Below are 25,395 nucleotides of genomic sequence, written 5' to 3'. Positions count from 1 at the left end.
ATTTCTTATTGAAAGCTTCAAAATATTTCTATGCCATTTATTATATTTCTTACAGTGGCATTTGGTTTTCACCTGTTAATTTCTCTGCAAAATCTGAAGAGTGCTGTTTGGAAGTGTGATACATCTTTAACATTTTCTTCTACCTCCTCATTGACTCTCTTTGGCCTGGAGAGATACAGGCCTATTATAAGCTCTATTGATGACATTTGAAGATTTCATATTCTCCATTTCTTTCTGTTATTTTCAAAATACAGTTCATGCATGGGTTCACTATGGTATCTTGCATTTTATATCTGGCTTTCTGCTCCACTTGATTTCTTTTCATTTATACCTAGTTTAGCAAAAAAACATGAACTTATGCTATTCATACCCCTGCAATAATTAGAAGTATTAATTGTAATTTTAAAGCACATTATTAGCACTTCTGTTTTTCAGTTTTCTTTTGCATTTATTTGACCATTTAACTTTTTAATTTCTTACTGATGCATGTGAATGGTTCAATGTATATTAATTATGTTTTACCATGCAGAACTTAGCCTCTCTACATTTCCTGAACAGGAAAAGATTGTCTGAGTAATTAGTGCCTTTGATGCTAATTTGTCTGCAAATCCTGTTAGCTGTCAGTCTCCAGAATTTGACTTTTCAGATTTGAACAATTTCAGATTTTTGAGGAATATGCTACTACCACGAATGTACAGCTTCTGCAGATGTGATCACCAATGAATAATTATCCTTGCTGGAAAATCTTGTAAAGGAGACTATGTATAGTACTGAATTAGTAGTGATAAGTCTCAGTTTTCATTACTCTTAAGCTAGTGAAGAATACTTCTAGTATTTAGTGAATACTTTTTTCTGAAGTATTTATTATCAAACGAGCAGGATCAGAAGAAAGATCTTAATGTACACATATTCCAGAGACCACTGAGTAAAACAACAGTTTTGCAAAAAGCAGTGACTTCATTAAGGTTACTCTCTGCCCTTCATCCAGAGAATGAAGAGAGAATTTCAGTAGGACATACACATTGTGGTTCTCTCAAAGAGCCAAAGGTTTCTCTCTAAGATATCTAAGACTTCTAAAATTTTAACTCCAGCAAAAGTAAATGAATAAGTGCAGAAAACTCATTTCACCAGCAGGTTTATTAAGTTCTCTTCCTCCTTTCTGATGGGCTAATTTCTCTGGTTAAGGTTCATAGGCAATACTAATTGCTTTATTGACACATATGTCAGCTAGTTACCTGAATGGCAATAATTAAATAAAATCTCACAACCAGTGGCTCACCACGTATGCGTTCAAAGTGACCACTGAATGGCCAACCATTCTAAGTGTTTGCAACACACAGTTTATGAACAAATTTGTCAACTAAACAATATTTGACACCGTCTGCTCAGTGATAAGTATGGCTGGCAGAGCACTATCATTTTGCCTTTTTAAATAGCTTTTAATGTTAACTGCCCTCCTTTCACATGAACAAAATCCTGTCAGCTAAAGTTTGGTGGTAACGAGCCATTCTTTCTCCATCATGCTGCTGGACACTCAGTCTCTCCACCTTCTTGGTGGTGCTGGACATGCTGTCCTCTCTTTCCTGGCACTGGCACTAGACTGTCTCCGTATTGCTGCAGCTGTTGGGCTTGGGACCTCTTCTCCTGGCAGTGGTTTGGCTGCTGGCACCTCTCTGCAGTCCTGGCACTGCTAGATTTTTTTGGCTGCTTTCTAGGTTCTTACGAGTCTTCCATGCGTCTGCTCCACTCTTTCTCCATATTCTTTTTCATCCTCCTTATGCCTTTACTTATTCTGTCACTTTTTCTTCCTACCCTTTTCTTCTACCTTTCTCCTTAACTTGTTTCATTCTCCTAAGCCTGAATAACCTATATAAACATCATAGGAGTAAAATAACAATAAAAGAGAAAGGAGACCCATGCTGTCCACAGTTCAGAGAGGGCAATGTAAGCACCCAGAGTGCAGAACTGGTAACAGGAAGCAAAAGATGGCTCTCGTCACTTACCAGCTAGTTCCAAGCAAGAAAAACAGGGTGGAACAAACATGGGGAGATGGCAACTGAATTAATTGCTTGCTTATTAAAAAGACATTAATTCATCCTTTAGAAAAGTTTCTTACTGAAATAGGCATGGGCTAACATTAAAAACAGTGAGATCTCTAAGTGTTCACATTCTAGTGTATATCTCTGTACAGAAATATGAAAATAATAAAACTTTAAAAATTAGGAAAATATTATTCTGCTTTGCTCTTCCACAAACTGTGTATATTTTCTGCACACCAACTAAAGGATTACAGTACTTCAATATAAGAAATATAGATTTATATTTTTTTCTCAGTCTTTTCAGGAAGATTTAACTCCATGGACAACTTACCTACTGAAGTATCACTGAAATGAAATATGAAACTAAAAGTGAAATTCATTTGTAGGTCAATTACTAGTGCCACTCTGCAAGGCTAAGCCTGCCTGGAATTAGGGCAATTTGTATACAAAAATTATTGAAAAAAGGGAATAATACTTATCACTAAAAGCAACTCTCAAAAACATGTTCTCACTTCTTAACTGTGTTAGTGGAAGGTTATTATTCAAATTGATATGCTTATTAGTCTTACAGGCCAACAAACCTACTTCTATAAGAAGTCCCCAGAAGACTATAAATGGAAAAAAGCAATCTTGGAATAAATTAGTTATTTATTTTGTTGGGCTTTTTTCCTTTCTGTCCACAATACATTAGCAGCTGCATAGCCATAAGAAGGCACAGTTCCTCCCTCAAGAGATTGTCATCTGAAAGTGCTTAGGGTCATAGTTGCTCAGATGTTGATAATAAAGCATTCTAAGACCTGTTTAGTTGTCTCTCAAACAGCAAAGCTGGTGAAAGGGCTGGAAGGTATGTGCTCTGAGGACCGGCTAAGGACTTTGGGCTTGTCTTGGAGAGAAAGAGGCTGAGGGCAACCTCATTGCTCCCTACAGCTTCTGGAGGAGGGGATGTGGAGAGGGAGGTGCTGGTCTCATGACAGGACACATGGGAATGGTTCAAAGCTGCGCTAGGGGAGGTTCAAATTGGACATGAGGAAGCATTTGTTTACATGCTTTGACTTTTGGTCAGCCCTGTATTGTCCAGGCAGTTGGACTAGATGATTGTTGTACATCCCTTCCAACTGGAACTATTCTATTCTACTCTGCTGTATTCTATTCTATTCTGTTCTGTTCTGTTCTGTTCTATTCTCCACTTTATAATCATGAGTCCGGCAGTTGCAGGTATTGTGGTAGAAATGCATTTTGTTAGGGTTTAAATGCAGAGGAGGAGGTCTTTATGGAGCGATCCATATGGGCTGATTCCCAGGTATGATGCTAGATAGAAAAAAATTATATATTCTTTGGCCTACTTATTTCTTAATGTGTCTTTTAAAACACTTGAAAATGTGCATGTGGTTAGAATTAATTCAAGAGGAAAGCTGACTAATTGTATGACACATTATATCCTTGAAATATATATTCAGTAAATACGTTTTTATAGGAAGCTATTCAGCCTGGAAACAGGAGGGTGCTTGCCAGGAAAATGGTCTCAGATAGTAGCCAGTAAATAGTCTAATTTGACTTGATTCAACACAAATATTCTGAAGGGTTAAAAGAAGCTCTTTCAAAGTAACTAAATAGATTATCTGCTTTCCTGTCTAGATGACCTTGACTAAATATCTTAGCAAACCCAAGTATACGCGTGATTTCCAAAGGCAGGGCTATTGAAGAAGGGGCTGATTTCATTAAAACAAATTACTGCTTCTTAAAGCAATTTGAGAGGCTCAGCAGTACGAAGTAATGAAAAAATTACTCAGTTGGCAAAGAAGGGGAACCTGTCTCATTAAATGTCTGTGTGAAGCTCAGCACATTACTGTCTTCTGCAGAAAGAATCAGATAAACTTGGCTAATGTGGGCCTAGCAGCTCTTTGGGGTCAGAACACCTGCTTTTTGACTTACCTTTAATTTCTTCTGAGACTTTCTTTGTGAAGAAACAACTTAATCTACAAAGTAATTTAAAAAAAATAGAAATAATTTAACTTCTTTAGCACTTTTGAATGGGCTTGACTGAGTAAACTCTGAAGTTTATTACACTCTGGCAATCCTTATTACACTCTGAAACCTTATTACACTCTGGCAATCTATCTTGTAAATATGGGCTTGTGTAGTAAATGACCAGACTTATGAAATAAGTGACTGGACTAGTATGATATTTTATTTTTCTCAAAGAAAAGGCATTATATAAGCAAAATATCAGTGGTGAATATCAGCCTGAAGCTCTCAGGCTTCATAGCTGCAGCTGCTTTGTACAGGATGAATCTGGAGCACATTAGAAGGAATAAATGTACTGTGACAGTCCTCGGTGTAGAAGGTATTGCCATGGGTCTCCAATATACTCAGGCTACGGAAACAGCTCTTGAGAACTAATACAGCTGGGAGGGAACTAAGGAAAAGTAGAGCAATTCCAGGACTGGGACTGGAGAGACAGAAGACAGAACTAAATAGAACAAACTTGCTATGCCCTGATCTACAGTGTGAACATCTGGACAGAGTTACTGACTGAGACATGGTTTCCAGATCTGAGAAAACATGTTGAGAAGGCTCCTGACAATCCAAGAGCTGATAAATGTTCAACGGGTAGGAGAAATGATCCAGGACTCTCATCAAATCTGATTTACCAACTGGTATTGAAAGTGCACTACTTTTTGCAGAAAAGCTCTTCAGGACAGAAATTCTGTCAGATTTTCCCTTTTTTTTATAGCTACTGTGTGTAACTAGTACCATAATCTCTATGTATAATAGTTCTCATTTTGTTTTTCTAATTGTAAATGTTGGTCTTGTTCTTTTTCAGTTGTTGACTACTGTGCTTTGGATAACCAAGGTTGCCAACACGAATGTGTTAACACTGAGGACTCCTATTACTGTAGATGCCACCCAGGATTCATTTTAAATCCAGACAAAAGAACTTGCCGAAGTAAGTTGTGATAAGGTTTAATTATGAACAGTTTGTACTTCTGTCTTCCAGTTCTCAGCAGTAATACTCCCACTGGTCCTGGGAACACTGAATAATGCGTCAGGTATAGAAAATGTTGGAGTGCTCTGGAAGCCATAGGTCATGAAAGCAATGCAAGTTGTTTTGGGGGGTAGTTCGGCTTTTGGGGGGAGAAGCTAAGGATAGGGATCCCTCCTCTGAACAGGAAGCTTTTAACATGAAACAAGGCTCCTTTTCAACAGTAAAAGCCCAAAACTTTGTCTTGCATAGTCTCTTTGATTGTCCAGATTTTTCAGTTAGAATATCATCTCCCTAGCTGGGTAAACAAACAAGTCTGTACAAGACAATTTATAATCAGCTTGCTTTGTAAGACAAGCTAAAATTAAATAGAGTAGTTCCACAATCAGAGGAAACATTGCAGCCTATTTTCCTATGAATTTTTCTCAAGAGTGAATTCTTTGATAGTGTGCCAAAGCTCTGGCAACATCAGTATCTTCCACCAAGCTTCCATGTTTTCACCAGTTTATAATAACTTCATGGCTTTGCTTGTTTGTTGTTTGTCAAATTCGATTGATACCAGGCTAACAAGCTCAAACATTACAAGAGTTAGGAGTGGATATAAAGTGGAGGGGAACTGACAGACCAGAAAGTACTCTTGCCAAGGCTTCCAGTAATTGGGAAAACAAGCTAAAACCTCCACAGTATTTAATGTCATAACTCACTTTCAGGAAATGTGAAGGGAAAACCTTAATGTACCTTCCTTGTTACCTTTCTTCATAAATATGGGCCTTGATAAAGAAACGTTACTATTGTGTCTGTAAGCTGACAAACTCCATTAGTTTTAGGTGAGTGGAACTACCAATGCCAGTGGTGAATTTAGCCCATATTATTGAATAATGTGTTCAAACATTATTTCTCAAAAAATGCATCAATATAGCACATCATTTCTGTGTTTTTTACAGCCTTGGGGGCATTTCAGTCCTTATGATGAGAGACTATGTTAACCTATAGACTGTATTGTGTATTATGCTTGGTATCTATTTCACCTAAATTTAACATTTAGAAAGAAAACATCTAATCCAGGCTGTACATCTGACCTTATGATCAAGGGAAAGAGACACACACATCTAAAAGGTGATTGCTCACAGCTCTGACACAAATCTGTGGAAGTTCCTATATTTTCCTTGACTGTACAGGGAGCCTGGATGACTTGCCAGACTAGACACCTAATTTTTAAATGATCAGAGTCAGGGGAGATGAATTTCCTGCCTCGCCAAGGGCCAAAGTATACTTTGTACTGGTTCACGTTGCTTGTAGATTGTATGAACTCACCCATTTGTCAAGAATCTGTCAACTAGGAACTGGCTAAATTCTCTTATACTTCTACATATACTTCCACATCCAAATATTTTTGAAATCTTACTATAGCGTAAGTGCTTTCAACTGCCCAAGCACAGATTTTTATTAATTCCTTCAATTTAAGTATGTGGATTTTAAGCAGTGTTTTCTCCCCAAGTTTGAACTGAAGAAAGACCTTAAAACTGCATAAACATTTTGTATGTCTTGAGTCTTAATGGTCTAACTGTATGAATTATTTTAACCTGTTTAAATTTATGATCCACAGAACACTGGAAGCTGAGACAGGGAAAGTAGTATTTCAGGCTTGACCTGTCTCTGTCCTCTGACTTAGGTATCTATTACTTGAGACAGTACATTGGGCTATATAGACTGTCAGTCTGACCATGTGCTGCTGTCCTTCTGTTGGAAATAGGAAAGCTTTCAAATGCAGACTGGACAGGATCTCTGGAAGTTATCTACTCTAGTCTCCTCTTCAAAGTGGAACTGCCACAAACTGGATCTAGTCAGCTATGGTTTTGTCTAGTTGAGTCTCAGAAAGCTCCAGTGGAGAGTCCATAACCTCTCTGGGCACCCTGTTCCACTGCTGCACTGTCCCTCTAGTGAAAAACATTTTCCTCATGTCCAATGCGACTCACCCAAGCCACAGGTGGTGACCATTGTTTCTTGTGACATCATCTGAAGCATTTCACTCCATCACCTTTATAATGACCTACAAGAAGTAGTTGTAGGCTGCAGTTAGATACCTTCCTTTTCACCAAACTCAGCAAGACCAGATTCCTCAAGTTCTCTGCACAAGTCAGGTGCACTATGTCCCAGCGGTAGGTCTCTGTTGAGCCCTCTTCAGTTTATTCCCTTTAACTGGGCAGAGAAGGGAAGGGATTGTTCCAGAACTGGGCAAAATATGTCAAGTGCAGTCTCCAGCTGGGCCTGACAATAGCCCTTGTTCATCCAGAACCTGACCTGCAGACTGACTTCCCAGCTTGATCATGGCCTTGCCCTGCCACTGTGGACCTGCCCAGCAATCACTGGGCTATGTCAGACCATGGCTGCCCTCACCATGAGTGACCTCACCTCATCCTGACATGCAGGCTAGCTTCTTGGCTTGACCTCAGACCTGCCTCAACAGCACATACTTGTCTGATAATCTGGACTTCTGGTTAAACCTGGCTAGCATTTCCAGGCCTGCCCTGCTCACCTTGCTTGGGTACTGCAGGGCAGTGCCTGTCTGTCGAGGCCCCTACCCTGCTCAGCTGTATTATTGCCCTTGGCTCCTGGCTGTCCTTTCCTTAGGGAGCTGCTCCCTGACAGAGGGTCACTTCCCAGTCCGTACAAACGATGGAGTGTTTCCAACCCAGGTGCAACACTTTGCAATTCTTCTTGCTGAACTTCCTAAGACATCTTCTGGTCCAGTTTGTCAAGGCTCCTCTGAATTGAAGTGCTGCTATTTGCTTTCAGTCACTGCCCCTAATTTAGTGTCACCCACAGATTTGCTGAGTGTGTGCTTTGCGTCATCATCTGTGTCACTGATGAAGATGTTTAGCAATGTGACCCCCAGTACTGTCCTCTGTGGTGCTCTGGTCATTATCAGCAATTTGCCAGGCATGAAGCCATTGATCACTATCCTTTGAGGCTGGTGGCCTGGCAAATTTTGACCCCACCTAACAGTTCTTTCTTCCAGCCTATACTTCCTCAGCTTCCAAATGAGAATGCTGTGGGAGGCAGCATCAAGAGCTTTACTAGTGCCAAGGTGTTGTACATCCACCCACCAACCTTCTCTTGTCCACAGATGTAGTCATTTCATCACTGCAGGTGAATGGGTTGGTCAGGCATGGTCTGCCCTTGGTAAATCCATGTTGACTATTCCCGATAATCTTCTTGTCCTTCATATATTTGGAAATTGGTTCTAAGAGGATGTGCCCCATGATCCTGGGACTGAAATCATGCTGATTGGTTCCCTGGGTCTTTCTTCTTGCTTTTTTTTAAAAAATGAGTGTAACATTAACATTTTTGAATTATCAGGGACCTCTCTTGATCCCCATGAATTTTCGTACGTGATAGACAGTGGCGTCACATCACCTAACTCTTTCAGCACCCAGAGGCGAATACCAGTCATCCCATGGATCTGTGTATATCCAGTTTCTCTAAGTAGTCTCTAACCAATGCTGCTAGCGCTTCTCCTTCCCAAACTGTGCTGGTACACATGGAAATCTGGGAGCAAGCTTTGTCTGTGAGAACCAGGAATAAGAAGGGCATCATTTTTTTCAGCCATTTCTGTATTGTTCATCACTAGGTTGTTCCCCCAGCCAAAAGACTCATGTTTTCTGTGACTTTCTTTTTGATACCAGTACATTTGTAGTCTCCCCTCTTATTACCCTTAGTGTACCTCAGTACTTTGTTTTTGTCCCAAAGTACCTAAGCAATGCTTTTATACTCTTCTTTTTTTCTTGGTCCTTCTTTCTCCCTCTACTATTTTTCCTCTTTGTGTTTTAGTTCACTGAGAAGCTCTTTGATCTTCTAAGCACATTTTCCAGTACAATGGGATCATTTGTTCCTAAGTTCTTAGCAAGTTTTCTTTAAAAATCATCTTGCTCTTCTGGGCATCCTTTCTCTTCTTGGCTCTTTCCCAGGGGATTCATCCTAGCAATTCCCTGAATAAGCTGAAATCTGAGCTTGTAAAAGATGGAGTCTGAATTCTGCTGTTTCCCCTCCCGGCCTTCTGGATTGTGAATTCAAGTCATCTCATGGTCACAGCAGCAAGTAAAGAAGAACATCACCCCTCAAGAATCATGTTAGGGAGTTGTCACCAAGTCTGTGCAGAAACCTCCTGAGTTGCCTGCACAATGATGTCTTACCCTCCCAGTAGGTGTTTGGCTGGTTGAAATTTCCAACGTAAGCAAAAGTCTATGAGTTGGAGACTTCTGCTATCTGTTTGTAGAAAACCTTATTCACTACATCCGTTTGATCAGGTGGGGTAACATACTCCACCACATTGCCAGTGTCATTTCCTCTCTGTTCTTGACCAGAAACTCTCAGGCACATCTGTGGTTGCACGTTGGATCTCTGTGGAATGGAGGAGAATTTTAACATATAACGCAAAAGTACACTGCTCCGCAAGGGAGTGCAAGCTGGCAGCCAGGGATGGCTATGAGTCAAGCAGGGTCAGTAATCTCTCTGACGAGGCCTTTGGTCCCGCAGTACCCAAAGAAGAAGAAGAAAACAGGTCCCATGACAGTAACCAGGCTCAGCCAACACTCCAGTGATCACCAGACAAGTCCAAAGTCAGCCAGATTGCAGGTCAGGATCAGCAAAATGCAAGGCTAGGCACAGGCACACCGATAACATAGCTCAGGCAAGAACCAAGGGTGAGAGCCTGACATTAAATGCAGCTCCCAAGCCAAGGGGCAGAGGCCACAGACAAAGCTTCTCACAACTCTGTACATCTCTGCGATGTTAACTCTGTTATGTTTTGTTGTAAATGTTTTAAATTAGGTTAAAATTAAAGGATGAAATTCCATCACATTCCAGTTAGGGAAAGATCAAAGTGACTGGACATGGTAGGCCCTTGAGATTGATTCAGAAGGAGTAGTCAGGGAGGAACAAGCAAATACCACGTCAAATCATTCTCTTTCAAGATGCATGTCCTGAATCTAAGCATAAATAAAACTTACTAAGCAACTTTTCCCTACACCTGATATCTTCTGTGCCTTGCTGATAAAATAAAGCATGAATGAAAGAACCGTGTGGCTCTTATGCTGCGAAAGTCAAGACAGCGTGAGAGCTTTTCAGGGCAAAAGTGTCCCCTAGCTCCCATATGTTATGAATCACGCTGGCTTTGAGTCAGCATAAACAGCATGGAGAAACAAACTTCAGATCACTGGATTTAAAATGTTTGTGAATTAAAAACCTTTAACATAAATTTCTATGTATTTGGCTTACGTACTGAATCTCGGGGATGATAGCCAACTAGCCAAAACTCACGCCCATGCCGGACCAGATCTCTGCATCAGCAAGCAGGCCTGGGCCTGGGGCGCCAGCTCCCAAGATCTTGTGATTATTAGAGAATCCTGGCTTTCCTTTCAAAAACAGAAAATAAGCTTTCATGCTCATGGCTACAAAGAAAAGCTTGAAAATGTAAATGTTATCAGTACGGTCATGCATTTCTGACAAATGTTTTCTCTGGGAATTACTCCAAATTTCTCAGAATGAAACACAAGGAACATAGCTCATGAGGGCAACCCTGCCAACACCAGCAGAGTACTCTATCTGTGGCAGGAAGAGAAGAGAGCAGCAAATTCAGATTATCAGTGAGGCAGGTAGAAGTAATTCCTAGCTACTAAGTTAACTATGAAGGGGACTTTTGCCACTCTTGCTGCTCCTCAAGAGGACAGATGGTAGTTTCTGCTTGTACTTAGGGGAGCTGAGCCTTAACGGTTGTTCTTCTTTAGGGAAGACCCCAGTTTTCAACTCTTGTGGTCATTTTCAAAATGAGTCACCCAGGAAAAGTCTGTCCTGCACGTTTGAGTTAGCAAGGATTTGAGCAGATAAATGCAACCCAGCACTGAGTAAGTCCAGAAGGCATACAGCCATATTCCTCTGGTGCACACACAGGGCTGTATAGTTCCTGTCTCTTCAGTGCACTCTTGAACAAATCATATTATCTAATTTTTTTAGTAAAGAGGTAAGATATCCCTGTGTTGTGTATACGTGTATGTGCATATGCTGTCATTAAAACCTTTGGTAAATGAAATGGTCTATAAATATATCAAGTGGAGTTCATAAATTATAAAATATGCCTCTCAGGTTTTCTTAAAAGTCACATTCCACTTTGTTTGTCCTGAAAATATAGTTGGTTTATTATTGCTAAGGGCTTTCAACATATATAAGGCTCAATTGCATTAGCCCACCACACATACAAGAAAAGAACAGTTCCTGCCTCAGGAAGCCAGTTGTATCTGGGAATAATAATAAACCTCTGAATGTTAGTTTTCAGGTTGTGTAATGAGGTGTTCAAAAGTGCCTCAATGTCTTTAAAAATGTGACTTACCCAATTTGTGACTTGTTTATCTATTTTTAACAGTGCTGAGGGGTTAAGACCATTCTTTCACTAGTATAAATTAATTAACTCCACTGATACAAAACTAAGTGGTGGCCAAACACTGCATCTTAGTGAATGTTAAGTTCTTTGACTTCATCAATAGTGGTAAACACTATGCGGTAAATATCTCAATGCTTTACTGCACAGTTACTTTCCTTTTTAAGGTACTTTATAGAGAAGTAGTAACTGCTTCTAGAATTTGCTTTTCTTCCCTTTCATGAGCGTTTTAAATGGCAGAACTATGTAGCAAACACCCAGAGCTGTTAAAACACCGATGCTTCTGATGACCTGATTGACCTGCTTTGATCTAATGAATGGCATTCAAAAGCATGCTTGTGTATTTATTACAGATCGTATCTAACTTCATCTGAGTAAAATAAAGACGCAATTTTGATGAGGCAATGTATAGGACTTAGCTGCAAAATGTTAAGAAATACTGTGTTCTTGAAGAATTCATTGAAGTATACATATCAGGTATACCTAAGTATAGCAGCTATTTGGAAAAAGGGAACATTTTATTTTTATAGTTTGAAACAATATGGTAAAAAGTCAGAATAGTGTGTAGGAAAAAAATGCTAAAGAAAACAAGGTAACTCTTTTTTACTTAGCTTATTTCTGAGGAATTACAGTCCTCACCAACACAACTTTTTTCCCATTTAGGACCAGACTATTGTGCTCTTCAGGACCATGGCTGTGAGCAGGAATGTGTTAATACAGATGATTCGTATTTTTGTCGATGCCAAGAAGGGTTTAGACTTAATCCGGATAAGAAAACTTGCAAAAGTGAGTAATCCTTTGGACATAATAAAGTTCATCTGCTTTATTTTTTAAACCTGCTGTGAATGGTTTCCTTCCTGAAAGGATGAAAGTTTTCTCTGTAATTAAAGGTTGAAACAAATGTTTCTTTATAAACTTGAATTTTAACTGAGCCAGTCATGCTGGATACTGATTGCTGTTTTGTAGACTAGATTGTGTATTAGACATTTTCTGAAGAGATTTATGGAAACCTGAGGAGTACTGAAGGAACCAGAGTGGCTCAAAAACAATAAGTTGATTGCTTATTTGAAACTTTCTGACCTTGTGTTGTAATGACACAAACAGCTTTAAAAAAAAAAATCACCTTGCTTTGCCCAGTTGGTTTAGTCAAGGACAGATGTACTTCATTAGCTTGGGAAAATATTGGATAGTTAATGTAGGTATTAAAATCAACTTAAAGTCACACACAAAACCCCGCAGTTTCCTAAAAAAATTGTAAAAACAGCCTCAGCAATGTCAGAGTTCTAAACCAATTGCACATACTATTTACTTTAAAAAGACTTTTGTATTACAGCCCTTCTCAAGTGGGGGCCTAGAATCACAGCAGATTTTCAATGTAATGTTGTTAAAGTTTATGGAGAACATATTCAGCAAAATAAACTAGCCTGATCTGGTGTCTCAGTTCAGTTCTTGGTGGGGAGAATTTTACTGCTGAGATTTTATGAATAGGAAGCTTGCCTGGAGCAACATAATTATGTTTCTAGATGCTTACAAAATATATCTGGTTTTGGAACTGTATTTTCTTTCAGTCTTAAAGATACATTCTCATGAAGCATCTTTGTCTACACACTGTTGTTTTTACAACAATCCATGCTATTCTGGTTTTTATTATTTATATGTTATTTTAATACATTCAGGGTTTTATAGATTGGATGTGCCTTGGTGAGTATAGGAGCAAAAGAACAGCATTGTGTAGAACATTTATTGCCAAGGATGTAATTGTGAATTAAAGGCAAATTGTAATTCACATTTGGGGTAATTTCCTTAACCTTAGGGGGCTTTGGATTTGGCTGTAAACCTGGTGACGTTTCCAGGATTAAGCTCCTATTCCAAAACTTGTTATAACAAGACTCATTGTAAAATAAAGTATAACATTTGCATATATGCCCTCTTTATAAATCTGGGAGAATCATCATCGGTGACCAGCACCAGGCATTCCTCCTTCACCATGATGCATGACTTCTGATGACTACAGCAGCAGGTCTATGGGAGTCAAAGTGAAGTCTTGAGTAGCCAAGTATTTGCAATCCACTCTCAGATTCTCAGCTATCAGCTTTAACAGGTGTCAAAAGCACAGAATCCAGCATTGTTTAAGAAAAATAAGCCATTTACTTCAGAAACCATCATGGCTGGCTTGAATTCTTCACTGTTTTTCTCTCCACAGAAGTAAACTTCTGTGATTTAGGCCAGCATGACTGTTCATATGAATGCGTTAACATGGAAGAGTCATTTGTGTGCAAATGTCATCCTGGATACGCCCAACGACACAATGGCAATACGTGCAGAAATGAGTGTGTCTCATGAACTGCAGCAACTGCAGTTACTGCAGTGGGGCGAGGTGTGAACAGAATGAGGAAACGCTCCTGGGTCCCTTTTGAGATCTTTCTGAGCTATGCAAACCTATGTTACTGTAAAGTCCACCACGAGCCAGGGCTAGTGAAGTAATGCTGTAGTGAGATCCCTGATCCAGTAGAGAACTGAAGCGTCATCTTCTCCGATCCAAATAACTGGGAAAATATGTTCAGCCAAGATGTCTAACACAAAAGCAGTGCTTCCTGTTGAACATCTGTATCATTGCTATATGCTATGTAAACTGCAGCTGATGTATGCTGATATGTGGAGATATGTAGAGACATCCCTATTCCATATGTTTATACTTTCAGTGATCTGTTCAATAAAATGTCCTCTTTTAATAAGAATGTTACTTAACGAAGGGTCAGTGTCACACCAGAAAAACCCAACAACATTGCCCACTTGACGTCACCTGGGGTTTAGAAGATAGTTTTATTGCATAGAACCATTTTGCACATCATCTAAAATATTGGCAGCATTTTTCCCTGATGTACTTATGACATATTTTTCCAAAGAAACACTCAGTCATTGAAATTTTAAAAAAGCTGATAGGCCAAGGAGTAATTATTTTTAAATAAACTGTGATAAAGCCCTGTGTAAGGAAAGTTGGATGTGTTGCAAGAGCTCAGAACTTTTTAACAATTGTGAGTTTAGGTTATCGCAAGTTGAATATCTAAAAATCAATATATCCCAAGACACTAATTGTTTTTGAAAATACTGACCCTTCCTCTGTCCCTTGCCCTTCGTACATTTTTTTCTACACATGTAAGGAAGCACACAGGATGACCAAATTGAGTTATATTAATTTCTAAAGCCTGGTAATTAGGAGCTTTGTGCTTACTCCACTCTTTGAAAGAGTATGTTAAAAGATTCTGCATAAGAACCCAAAGTATTTAAATGTTAAATTCCATGTTAATGTGGGTGTGTTGTAAAAGATGGTGCCAAACAAACAGATGCAATTTTTCACAGAGAATACTGGGGGGGGGGTTCTTTTCCTTTTTTTTTTTTTTTCCACATTTTTTGTGTGCTCTGAGAAGTTACACAAGCCTCTTCATGATGTTGTAAACTCTTGGAAAAAGGAGAATGTTCCAGCTGGAACTTACTTCAGCTGGTAAAAACTGACACCTCAGTTTCAGTTGTTCAAGCCAATGTTATCTCTTGTCTATGCATAATGGTAAATCTGGACCAATTACTGCAAACTCGTTGCTTAGTTAAATAAACTAATAAACAGCAATATTTAGAACTAAGTAATTTTACATTAAGTACAGAATTTTTTTATGTAAACAAATAGCTGCAGACATGCCTGTTCACATCTGTAAATGATTTGCAAATAGAGACATATGAGACTGTTTGTGTCTGAGGGAACTCCACTACTTTTGATCAAGTTAAGCTAAAGTAATTTGGGCCTATATAACTAAAAATAGCCATTAACAAGTTGGCAATAAAATGTTATGAGGAAGTTCAGTGTAATGTGCTTTTGCTATACTTACAGAGTCAGCAGATTATATAGTACATCTGCAAGTGCACGTATCTCACCGTACTGCTTTGCTGTCCATTCTATGAGACAATATAAGTTTTAAACCTGATTTACACTTCTCTCTCCCTTCCCCCCACCTTCATCTTTCACACAACCAGTTGCATACAAGAATTTAAAAAATATTCCATTTTATCTGACTTGGAATAGCAATAGGAAAATCAAAGAAAAGGAACATATTAAGACATTCTCGCTCATAATTTGTATCCGTTCCCCACTAGGCTTTAACTGCTTGAACCTGTTGGCAGGTTAAAGTTTTAAATTGGCGATTTCTCATCCTGTTGAAAAAGAATTTTCTGTTTATGAAATAATCTGAAAGCCATAATTTCTGTTTCAAGAGTTACTAATATTCATACTTTCTCTCTGAGAGTCTTGCTATTTAAAGAAAGAAAGCATGATTCTGCGGGTAAGGCCAGGTGGGACTTCAACATTCCCCCTTCACTCCACTTTGCATTAGTTTCCTGTTGTGATTTTTGGCAAAGGAGATCTGCACTTCGTCAAGTTTGTTATCTGCCAAGAGGGATTGTTGTATTCACTTCACTTAGGTGTTGTTAATTAACTCAGGTTACTCAGGAAATGATACTGCATAAATAAAAAGCTGTACTGATTTTTTTCCCTTGCTCTGCAAAGGCATCATGTACTAGCTACAGTGTCATAGTGTATGTATCTAAGGCTCCGATGTGATTTCTTCAATTATTAACACAAATCAACAGGGGTGGACCACTGTGCTGAAAGCAATCATGGCTGCGAGCAACTATGCCTAAATACTGTTGACTCCTATGTCTGTCAGTGCTCTGAAGGATTTGTCATCAATGAGGACCTAAAAACCTGCACACGTAAGTCTTGGGAGAACCTCCTTGATCTCAGCTCACCTGGGAAAGGTTTCTGTTGTCGTTCAGGGAAGAGGACACACCTTCAATGTATTCTTACAAACTGCATTTTGATGACACCTTAATAATGAAGCAAACACAGGGAGAAAAAGGACATAGGGAAGGATACTTGTCAAGATGACTGTAAATCCTCGCATTTTCAGGAAGGTTTTGGAAGATCTGTTCATCCCCAGGTGTTGAGGACAGTTTTTCAGTAACACAACAAATGTGACTGACTGACAGGTCATCTTGACAGCAGTGTCCCCCAGGCAAACTGCATCAGCTTGTCTGGGGCAGAAGGAGAAGTGAGTGTCCCACCCTGAGCTTTACATTTTGCATGGGAACTCTTAATAAGTGAATAAAAGTTGTCCTGACAGCTCTCCACCCTTTATAAGTCTAATGATCATTGAGAATCATTGCAGTTTTGCAAATAGCCAAATTGCCTTCTTCACTGGAAAAATAATATATAGAAAAGGCCAGGAAAAGATAAATGTGAATACCTGTTGACTTTCCTGGACCTCTTTGATGAAAGGATTTTGGCCGCTGTTTCTACAGATTTTGGAGGTAGTTACTTTTCAGGTTTGTTGAGTGTTGGAGCAGCTCCAGAGTTTGCCCCTTTTCTTGCACTCAGGCAACACGGTTTTAACAGAAGTCAAACTGCAAGTGCGCAGGCACAGAAGGGATCTAGGGAAAAGTGAGGCAAACCAGCAAAAGCAATTTCTCTTTGTTTTTAACCTTGTCTTTGCCTCCATACTAACATTTTTAGCTTCATCCAATACCTTGACAGATTTTGCTTCTGCCTGCCACTGCAGCTCTCTAGAAAGGGGCAGACAGTAACGCAGAATCGTGTAACAGCGATAGGATCTACTAGAAACAATTTATCTAGCCATTTATCTGCAAGAACCACTGGAAACAGCCATACTATGGAGTTTTATCTACATGCAAATGGAAAATTCTTTTTCCTTTGTAGTAAAAAGAGGTGGTTTTTTTGCTCTGAGTTATTTTCCTCCAGGCTGTACTTGGAGACCTATCAGCAGCATTAAAACAGTGCTGTGGCTTCTGGAGTCCCTCTGCGCAATGAAACTGAGCCCTTTTGAATAGCTCCTCTTCTTGCCAGCATACCCTTCTCCTCATATATATTTCACAGAGAGATTTGTCCTATTCCTGAACTCCAGATGAGTTGTTGAAACCTCATGGACATTTTTAGGCATTCACAGAAAGAGTTTTGGCACATTGAGATTTCCTGAATGAGCAGTTGAGTGGAGGGGATTAGCATTTAACATATACTGCTCCTAATGGGAAAACACCTGGGAATTACAATTCTGGTGTCATATACACAGGCACAAGTATGTTAACACAGCTGTGGGAACACCTGAATGGTAAACAGATTTCTACTCTGACAACTAATTACAAAAAAAATGAGTGACACTGTGTGTGTGGCAAATGGACAGTAGCAAGTGCTGCCTGCAGGATCCCGGAGGTCCTATGACTTTGTATTACAAAGGAGAAACACTTAGGAAATTTGAGATGAAAACTGGACCATATTTGACAGTACTTGTCTTTTGCAATTCTTTGCAAAAGCTTGAATTGACTATGCCAAAGCCCCCTGAGGTCCCTGTGAGAGGATTTCTGCTTGCTGCCATGGCAGCCGGGTCAGGTGCACAAGTGACTTCTGGGGTCGGCCACCTTCCCATCGGGCCATGTAGAGACTGTGGTTAAAGAAGAACGTTCACAAGGTAGCTTTTATGTCTTTGCCACTGTCTTATACGAAATCATTGCTAAAGTTTTCTGTTTTGTTTTTTTTAATTCAGTTTGTAAGTACTGAGACATGGACTCTCTTGAGCTATGTCAAACGTAGGAAAGTATGATTTCTCAATTCTGCTTAAAGCAACCAATGGAAAGTACACCACAAGGCCCTTTTAGATTTTATCGAAGGTATATGTATACTATCAGATAAGGAACTGGATTATTGTTTAAGCAGTTCAATGTTTTTATATTTACTTGCTTATATGCCATAGAAAAACTAGAGATGAAAAATAATTGATTGATTATTTGTTAATTTTTTTTAATAACTTCAATTGCTTCCACAGGAGTTGACTATTGTGCTCTGAGTGACCATGGCTGTGAACATTTGTGTGTAAATGGTGACAGATCTTATACTTGTCACTGTTTTGAAGGATACAGGCTTCGTAGTGATGGGAAAACATGTAAACGTAAGTTATTGTTTGGCAACTCAGAATCAGATTTTTATTACGCATATAGGAGAAATCTGTAAGGTAAGATTTGCTTGCCTGAACATTACCATCCAGTGTCATTTTAAATACTCGAGGACTCCAAAAGTTCACAGTTTCCCTTTTGGTGTCATATTTGCCAGCAGTATATCAGTATCTTGGATACTCTAAGGCATCTAAGTGGCATTGGATATATACTTTTAGGCACCTGAATCAGACCCTAAATGTCTGTGCCATTTAAAAAGTAGCCCTGAAATTGGACTGTTATGAATCCAAAACTATATTACTCCGACTTAGATCCTTGTATGGGACAACTATAATTTTCTTCTCAAATCAAGGCAAAAATATATAAAGTTTCTAAAGTCTTATATAGCATAAATAAGCTTGTAGTGTTATTAATGGAAAGTTCATTTCTTTGTCCAGCATGGGATAAGGATGATTGCAAAAGAGATATCATCACTGACTACGTATTTAAATACATTATGCAGTTACGATGAGTGGCAGATATAAAAAAAATACTGCAAATTTTTCTCCAGTTTTATATTTTTGATCACTGTCTGATCAAAGAATCATGAATAAGTCTCTGAAAAACACACAGGCATGAAGTATTTTATAACTGTAATCCAAATAATACCCATAGATCTCATCAACATCTGCTATTAAAAAGCATTTTCAGGAGAAAAAAAATCTGAAGTCATCCAGATACTACCATGACAAATGAAAAAGTCCTTATTATCAGTTTGTGTATCACAACACACCCTACTTTGTTAGTCCATGCAAACAGAGACAAATTTTGCTTGTTGCTCTAATCTTGCAAAAAGCTGAAAGCAAGTGAAATTTTCTGTCCATGCAGAAGTGCTTGCAGGAACATAAAGGGTGTGGGGAACAAAGTGAAAGCAAATGTTAGTTTATCTAGCATTAATTAATCAATTATATTTTATTTTATTTTGAAATATGTATTCCAGCTAAATTCTATATCAGAAAACCCCACTGAAAATCTGCTTGCCCAATTATAGCTGATAATTTTCCAGAATTTCACAGCAGGATCATACAATCTGTCTGTCTTGTTACCCTTAAATACTACATACTTTAGCAAACCTCCTTTATAAGAAAAGGAAAAACACCTTCTGAACTTAAGCACAGGGGAGAAAAAGCATAATTATTTCAGGTTTGAGCAGGTTTATTACTGAATATGAAAAGATGATGATAGAAAGATCTGTTTCGCACCAGCAAGTTTACTTGAAATGTGGATGGGACTTAGGTGCCTTTGGAAATCCCTGTGGGTCACTAATCTGCATGATAGGGACACGTGAAACTCTACAAACTCTAGAACTGGAACAGTGCACTTGACCTTAATAGTAAGGTTGTAAATTTAGCAGGACAAAGATGTACCTTTTTGAGACAACAAAAAAACCCCAGCAGGTGCTGTAATGATTTGCAGAATTGAGTCCAGTATACTAGCAAGGACGAGAACCTTCAGTAACTGGGAATTATAAGACTTTGAACATCTTGCCCTTAACTGACATGATTTTTTATCTGTTAAATTATTCCCAGGTAAAAATGTCTGCAAATCAGTCAATCATGGCTGTGAGCATATTTGTGCTAGTGCTGACAATTCCTATGTCTGCAAGTGTCGTGAGGGATTCGTATTGAGAGAAGACGGCAAGACGTGCAGAAGTGAGTGACTGGTATCTATTGAACACTTTTTGCATGTGCATTAGGCAAGGAAAAAAAGGAGTCTATCACTTCTAACTGGAAAAAAACATCCTTTTGAGATCTACATTTTTAAACATGTTTTCATTCGAAACCTATCTTTGTATCAATCATTCCAGGACGGGACATTTGCAAATCAGTGAACCATGGCTGTGAGCATATTTGTGTTGACGAGGATGACTCATATGTTTGCAAGTGTCATGAGGGTTTCCTGCTGAGAGAAGATGGGAAAACATGCAGAAGTAAGTACTCTGATAATTACTGGTAGACTTTTATCTACAGTATGTAGATTTGTGGAAGCATTCTAACAAATACCACTTTTGTAGTTTACTGTTAAAATACAGCAGTATTGTCACACCTGCCAGAAGCTTGTAAGAGACTGTAAACAGCAATAGCGTATTTTAATAGCCAAACTGGTATGACTGGGGACGAAAAAGACCCACAATTTTTCACGTATCAAGAGTTACCAGTGTTTGCTGCCCAAATTTTTGCCCATTTCTTCCAACGCTATCAGTAGACCTAATACAAGCTATTACTTCTCCCTGCATGATACATTCGCTGTAGATGTGCTTTAACCAAACACCTTTAACTATTCTCAGATAAAGACATTTGCAGTTCAGTTGACCATGGCTGTGAACATGTTTGTGTTAATGCTGATGAGTCATACATCTGCCAGTGTTACGAGGGATTTGCACTAAGGGAAGATGGAAAAACATGTAGAAGTAAGTATCCTTATCTTTAATAGATTTCCTTTATAATCTCTGCATCTGTGCATGTTTTAAATACCTGCAACCTTATTTTTTTTCCAGATAAAGATGTTTGCAATTCTGTTGACCATGGCTGCGAGCATGTTTGTGTGAATACTGATAGTTCGTACATTTGCCAGTGCTATGAGGGTTTTGTATTGAGGGAAGATGCGAAAACGTGTAAAAGTAAGTTATTTGATGATATGTACTTTTTGCACTCGGAGGTCTACTGAAGACACATACTGAGTTGGAGGTAGGTCTGCTTTTAGGGGATTTTACCTGACAGAAAGGAGGATATTTTTTTTTATTTCCTAGGAGCTTATTACATCTAGTCTTTAAGATTTTGGAAATGTTCTCATTCATCAAACTATAGTAAATAAAATCTAAATTATTCCTAGATAAGGACATCTGCAAATCAGTCAATCATGGCTGTGAACATCTTTGTGTTAATAATGACGATTCATACACTTGCCAGTGCCATGATGGATTTGTACTGAGGCAAGATGGGAAAACATGCCGAAGTAAGTAGCTTATGAATAAAAGAAGAAATTTCATTTTCCTTTTATTAGGAGATTATTCACTGTTTTGTAGCGTTCAGGATGGAATATTGTTCTCTATAGATCATAAGATTTCTATGAATTAATTATTGTTTGAACTAAAGATATATTTCAGAAAATGAGCCAATTTTAAGGTTCAAATGTAGCTTTTAAAATGTGAACTTCATTTCTAGATTGAGTATATCGAGTTTTAATCTTGAGCATAGGATGTTGCTGCATTTTACTTTGATGGGTTGAAGTTCTAATTGCCACTATGTATATTCATGCAAATCACAACTTAACCTGTTCCTTAACTTAACCTCTTAGCATGTCCTTTTGTAAATAATAAGCAAATGAAACTCCTTCAGGCTCTTTATATGTTTTTCAATCTTTTCATAAGCCACTTCTTGCTCCCCTAGAAATTCCGCTATTTATCAGCATCCTTGGGGGGACAACACAGTGGTACAAAGTCTTCTCTTAGGCAAAGGGTCAAGGGTAGAGGAACTATAACCTACCTAATTCTTACTTGAATCTACCTATCTTTTTTTATCTTTTATCTTTTTTTTTAATCTATCTTTTTTATGACCAAAAATAGCGTTAGTCTGTGACCAAAATATTCTGCTAGCACTCATTTTCAGTCAGTTATCTACCATGATCCAGGTCATTTAAGACTGTCAGTCACATAGGCGTCCCATATCCTGTAAGTACAGCCTTCATTCTTTGTTTCCAAATGTATAAGCTCTGGCTATTTTAAAATACGTATGGTTTGTTGTTATCCAGCTTGCAAAAAGATTCATGTCTCCTGCTGTCAGCAGCTGCTCTATTTTTATTTGCCATTCGCTCAAAATTGGAGTAACCTACAAACTTTGTCAGTGATTATTTTGTATTTTCTTTTGAGTTGCTCATAAAAGTGTTAAGTAGTAGAGGAGCAGGGCAAATTCTTAGACAGGCATTTGATGTTCTCACATTTACAATTTCTTAATTAAGATTGACAGTTCTACCATTTCTATCTATTAATTAACAATACATTGTTAGAATTCTTTTTGTTTCTAATAATCTTTAAATAACTTACTTTGTTGGCTGTGCATCCCCTTGGTTTTTTATCTTACTATTTCACTGTTTTCAAATTCCTAATATTTTCATGTTCAGTAAATTCTATGAATAGTCCTTTCTTTCAATCATTATTGAAATCTTATAGCCATTTTCAATTTCAATTTCTAAATGAGGTTGCTTTTTTAACTACTCTGGCATTCTTTTTAGAATGGGACTATGTTTTTGGGGGAATCTAGTAAAATAAGTAGTGCAATCATCAGTCACATTATTATTATTATTATTATTATTATTATTATCCCTTCCCATCTCAAAATACTTTGGCTTTCAGCTATGTAAAATTCATCCTTTTGAAGTAATTGCCATGTCTGCTGCTGTATTTGATTTTCTTTATAAACAATAAATGTGTCTGAGTTCCATACGGTTGTGTATAAGCTAATGCTAATTTTTACATACGTGATCATCTCTTCTGTATCTGCTATAATGGTATCTGGTTTAGATTGCTGTATCTTGAATGTAATTCTTGTTGAGTTAGAAGATTGTGCTCTGTAATATTTTTTGACATTTTTGTATTGCCAGCATGAGACCTCCAGGTAATTTGGCTCATTGTTCTTGTGAAAATATAAGTTCTTCTTCCCTGCACATTAAACCTAGGTATTTTACTGAAGAGTCAATCTGAACTTGGCTGTCAATACTGTTCTACTTTCTATGTAGAGGCAGTTCCCCATTGGGAATATTTTCTTTTCTGTTGCAGTGAAAAAGAAACAGGGAATGCTGATAGATGGCTCCACTTCCTCCTGTCCTTTCCATCTGTCCTTCTTGAAGAAGCTTTAACCAACTGGTTTTAACATTGCAGCCATGTAAATCCCCTCGTCAGTTTTCAGCAATAGCAGTTAGATTTTATTTACCCTCTTAGTAGTTCCTGTTCTTCTGGGATTTGTTTATGGAGACTCTTGGCATTGATTCATGTCCTGTGGTGTTTTGCTTAATTTTGTTTTTACCAGCATGAATTTGTGCTACATGACTGTACTAAATTATTCCCTCCTTTCACTCTTACTGCTCTTAATGTAAAGTTTTCCTCCTTAATCTAGTCAGATTAATCCTAAAATGATTTATTGTCAGTGGGAGGCCATCCAAACGGTGCAGGTCTTTCTGCTCAGTTGGTAGAGAACTTATGCTCCATGTAAGCTAAACTGTCTGTTGTTTAACTAGCCAGAGATTCGCTTTCAGTTTGCAAGCTTCCATCTTTCTTTGCTCATGGGATTATCACCCCAGTCTTTGTATTTATAAAAAAAGTTTAACTAGCAAACCACATTAAATATTCTCTAATTATTCCCAGGCAAGGATATTTGCAAATCGGTCAACCATGGCTGTGAACATGCTTGTGTTAACACTGGTGATTCATTTGTTTGTAAGTGTCAGGAGGGATTCCTGCTAAGAGAAGATGGAAAAACATGCAAAAGTAAGTAGTCTGATATTTATCAGCATACTTTTTATCTGCAGCTCATGCTTGCGTAGAAATGAATTAACAAGCAAGGGCTGTCATCTGTTTTCAGATAAAGATCTTTGCAAATCAGTCAACCATGGCTGTGAACAACTTTGTGTGAATACCGAAGATTCCTACATCTGCAAGTGTCGTGAAGAATTCACGCTGAAGGAGGATGGAAAGACATGTAGATGTGAGTAGCCTGAGCTATGAATGTATGTTTTTACTTGAGGCTTTTAAGCGTTGTGGCTGTGAGTGTTTGCACATGTGTATGTTTATTTGTGATTTCCAACTATTTGAGCTGGTTAATAAAAGATACTATCTCTCGTAATGAACCTTACCTCACAAACTGCATCAATTCTTCTCAGATAAAGATGTTTGCAACTCAGTTGACCATGGCTGTGAACACATTTGTGTTAATGCTGATGATTCGTATATCTGCAAGTGTCATGAGGACTTCATGCTGAGGGAAGATGGGAAAAGTTGTAGGAGTAAGTTGTTTAATCTTTGTTTTGTACTTCATGATCTGTTAATGAAACATACTATGCAACAGTAGTGTGTTATTTGTGTCTTTGATACAGAATCAATTCATGGAAGTGAACTCCATGGAAGATTATATTGCCATAATTTTTAGATTTTGTAAAAGCTATTAACCTAGCTAACTGTGCTAAATATGATTTTCATTATTCCAAGGTAAAAATATCTGCAAAACAGTCAACCATGGTTGTGAACATGTCTGTGTTCCAACTGGCGATTCATACACGTGTCAGTGTCACAAGGGATTTATATTGAGGCGGGACAGGAAAACATGCAGGAGTGAGTAGCTGAAATTTTTATGGGGAATATGTTTTTTCAGTCATAAAAGAAATAATAGACTCACTTTTACCCAAAGCTTGTTCATGCCAGTTTTGCATTTAAGAAGTGGTCTAATAAGGAAATTCTCTTAACAATTCCCAGATAAAGACTTGTGTAAATCCATTGACCATGGCTGTGAACATGTGTGCATTAATAACAACAATTCATACAGCTGTCAGTGCCATGAGGGTTTTGTCCTGCGACAAGATGGGAAAACATGTCGAAGTAAGTAACTAAATATGTCTGTCAGCCACTCTTCTCTGGCATTGCTACATAAACGAACAAAGATGTTATATTCCTTTGTTATACATCCTTGAAATATCACATGTGGAGTCTTTGAATTTATAAATGTTAGATAAAATACATATAAATATTTCAATTTTTTCTAGATAAAGATGCCTGCAAATCAGTTGCCCATGGCTGTGAACATATTTGTGTTAATAATGATGATTCATACATCTGCAAATGCCAGGAGGGATATGTACTAAAAGAAGATCAGAAAACATGCAGAAGTAAGTACATTTTATTT

General features: G+C 38.2%; 1 protein-coding gene across 6 annotated transcripts in view; it reads left to right on the top strand.

The window, feature by feature from the left end:
- MATN2 (matrilin 2) overlaps nucleotides 1-25,395 on the top strand; it is a 74,393-nt gene that overhangs the window by 34,480 nt on the left and 14,518 nt on the right. For 4 of the 6 annotated variants that reach the window (XM_075743640.1, XM_075743641.1, XM_075743639.1 and 1 more), the window contains exons 6-20: nucleotides 4,864-4,986; nucleotides 12,119-12,241; nucleotides 16,094-16,216; nucleotides 18,340-18,462; nucleotides 20,035-20,157; nucleotides 20,313-20,435; nucleotides 20,793-20,915; nucleotides 21,003-21,125; nucleotides 21,338-21,460; nucleotides 23,865-23,987; nucleotides 24,082-24,204; nucleotides 24,380-24,502; nucleotides 24,705-24,827; nucleotides 24,969-25,091; nucleotides 25,256-25,378. In XM_075743640.1, the coding sequence (XP_075599755.1) occupies nucleotides 4,864-4,986; nucleotides 12,119-12,241; nucleotides 16,094-16,216; nucleotides 18,340-18,462; nucleotides 20,035-20,157; nucleotides 20,313-20,435; nucleotides 20,793-20,915; nucleotides 21,003-21,125; nucleotides 21,338-21,460; nucleotides 23,865-23,987; nucleotides 24,082-24,204; nucleotides 24,380-24,502; nucleotides 24,705-24,827; nucleotides 24,969-25,091; nucleotides 25,256-25,378 (1,845 nt within the window). The remainder of the gene's footprint in view (nucleotides 1-4,863; nucleotides 4,987-12,118; nucleotides 12,242-16,093; nucleotides 16,217-18,339; nucleotides 18,463-20,034; nucleotides 20,158-20,312; nucleotides 20,436-20,792; nucleotides 20,916-21,002; nucleotides 21,126-21,337; nucleotides 21,461-23,864; nucleotides 23,988-24,081; nucleotides 24,205-24,379; nucleotides 24,503-24,704; nucleotides 24,828-24,968; nucleotides 25,092-25,255; nucleotides 25,379-25,395) is intronic. The other 2 variants (XM_075743642.1, XM_075743644.1) reach the window with 2 other exon arrangements.

The sequence above is a fragment of the Balearica regulorum genome, chromosome 2, assembly GCF_011004875.1.
Source record: "Balearica regulorum gibbericeps isolate bBalReg1 chromosome 2, bBalReg1.pri, whole genome shotgun sequence".
NCBI classification, from domain to species: domain Eukaryota; kingdom Metazoa; phylum Chordata; class Aves; order Gruiformes; family Gruidae; genus Balearica; species Balearica regulorum.
This window is presented reverse-complemented; position numbering and strand designations above follow the sequence as displayed.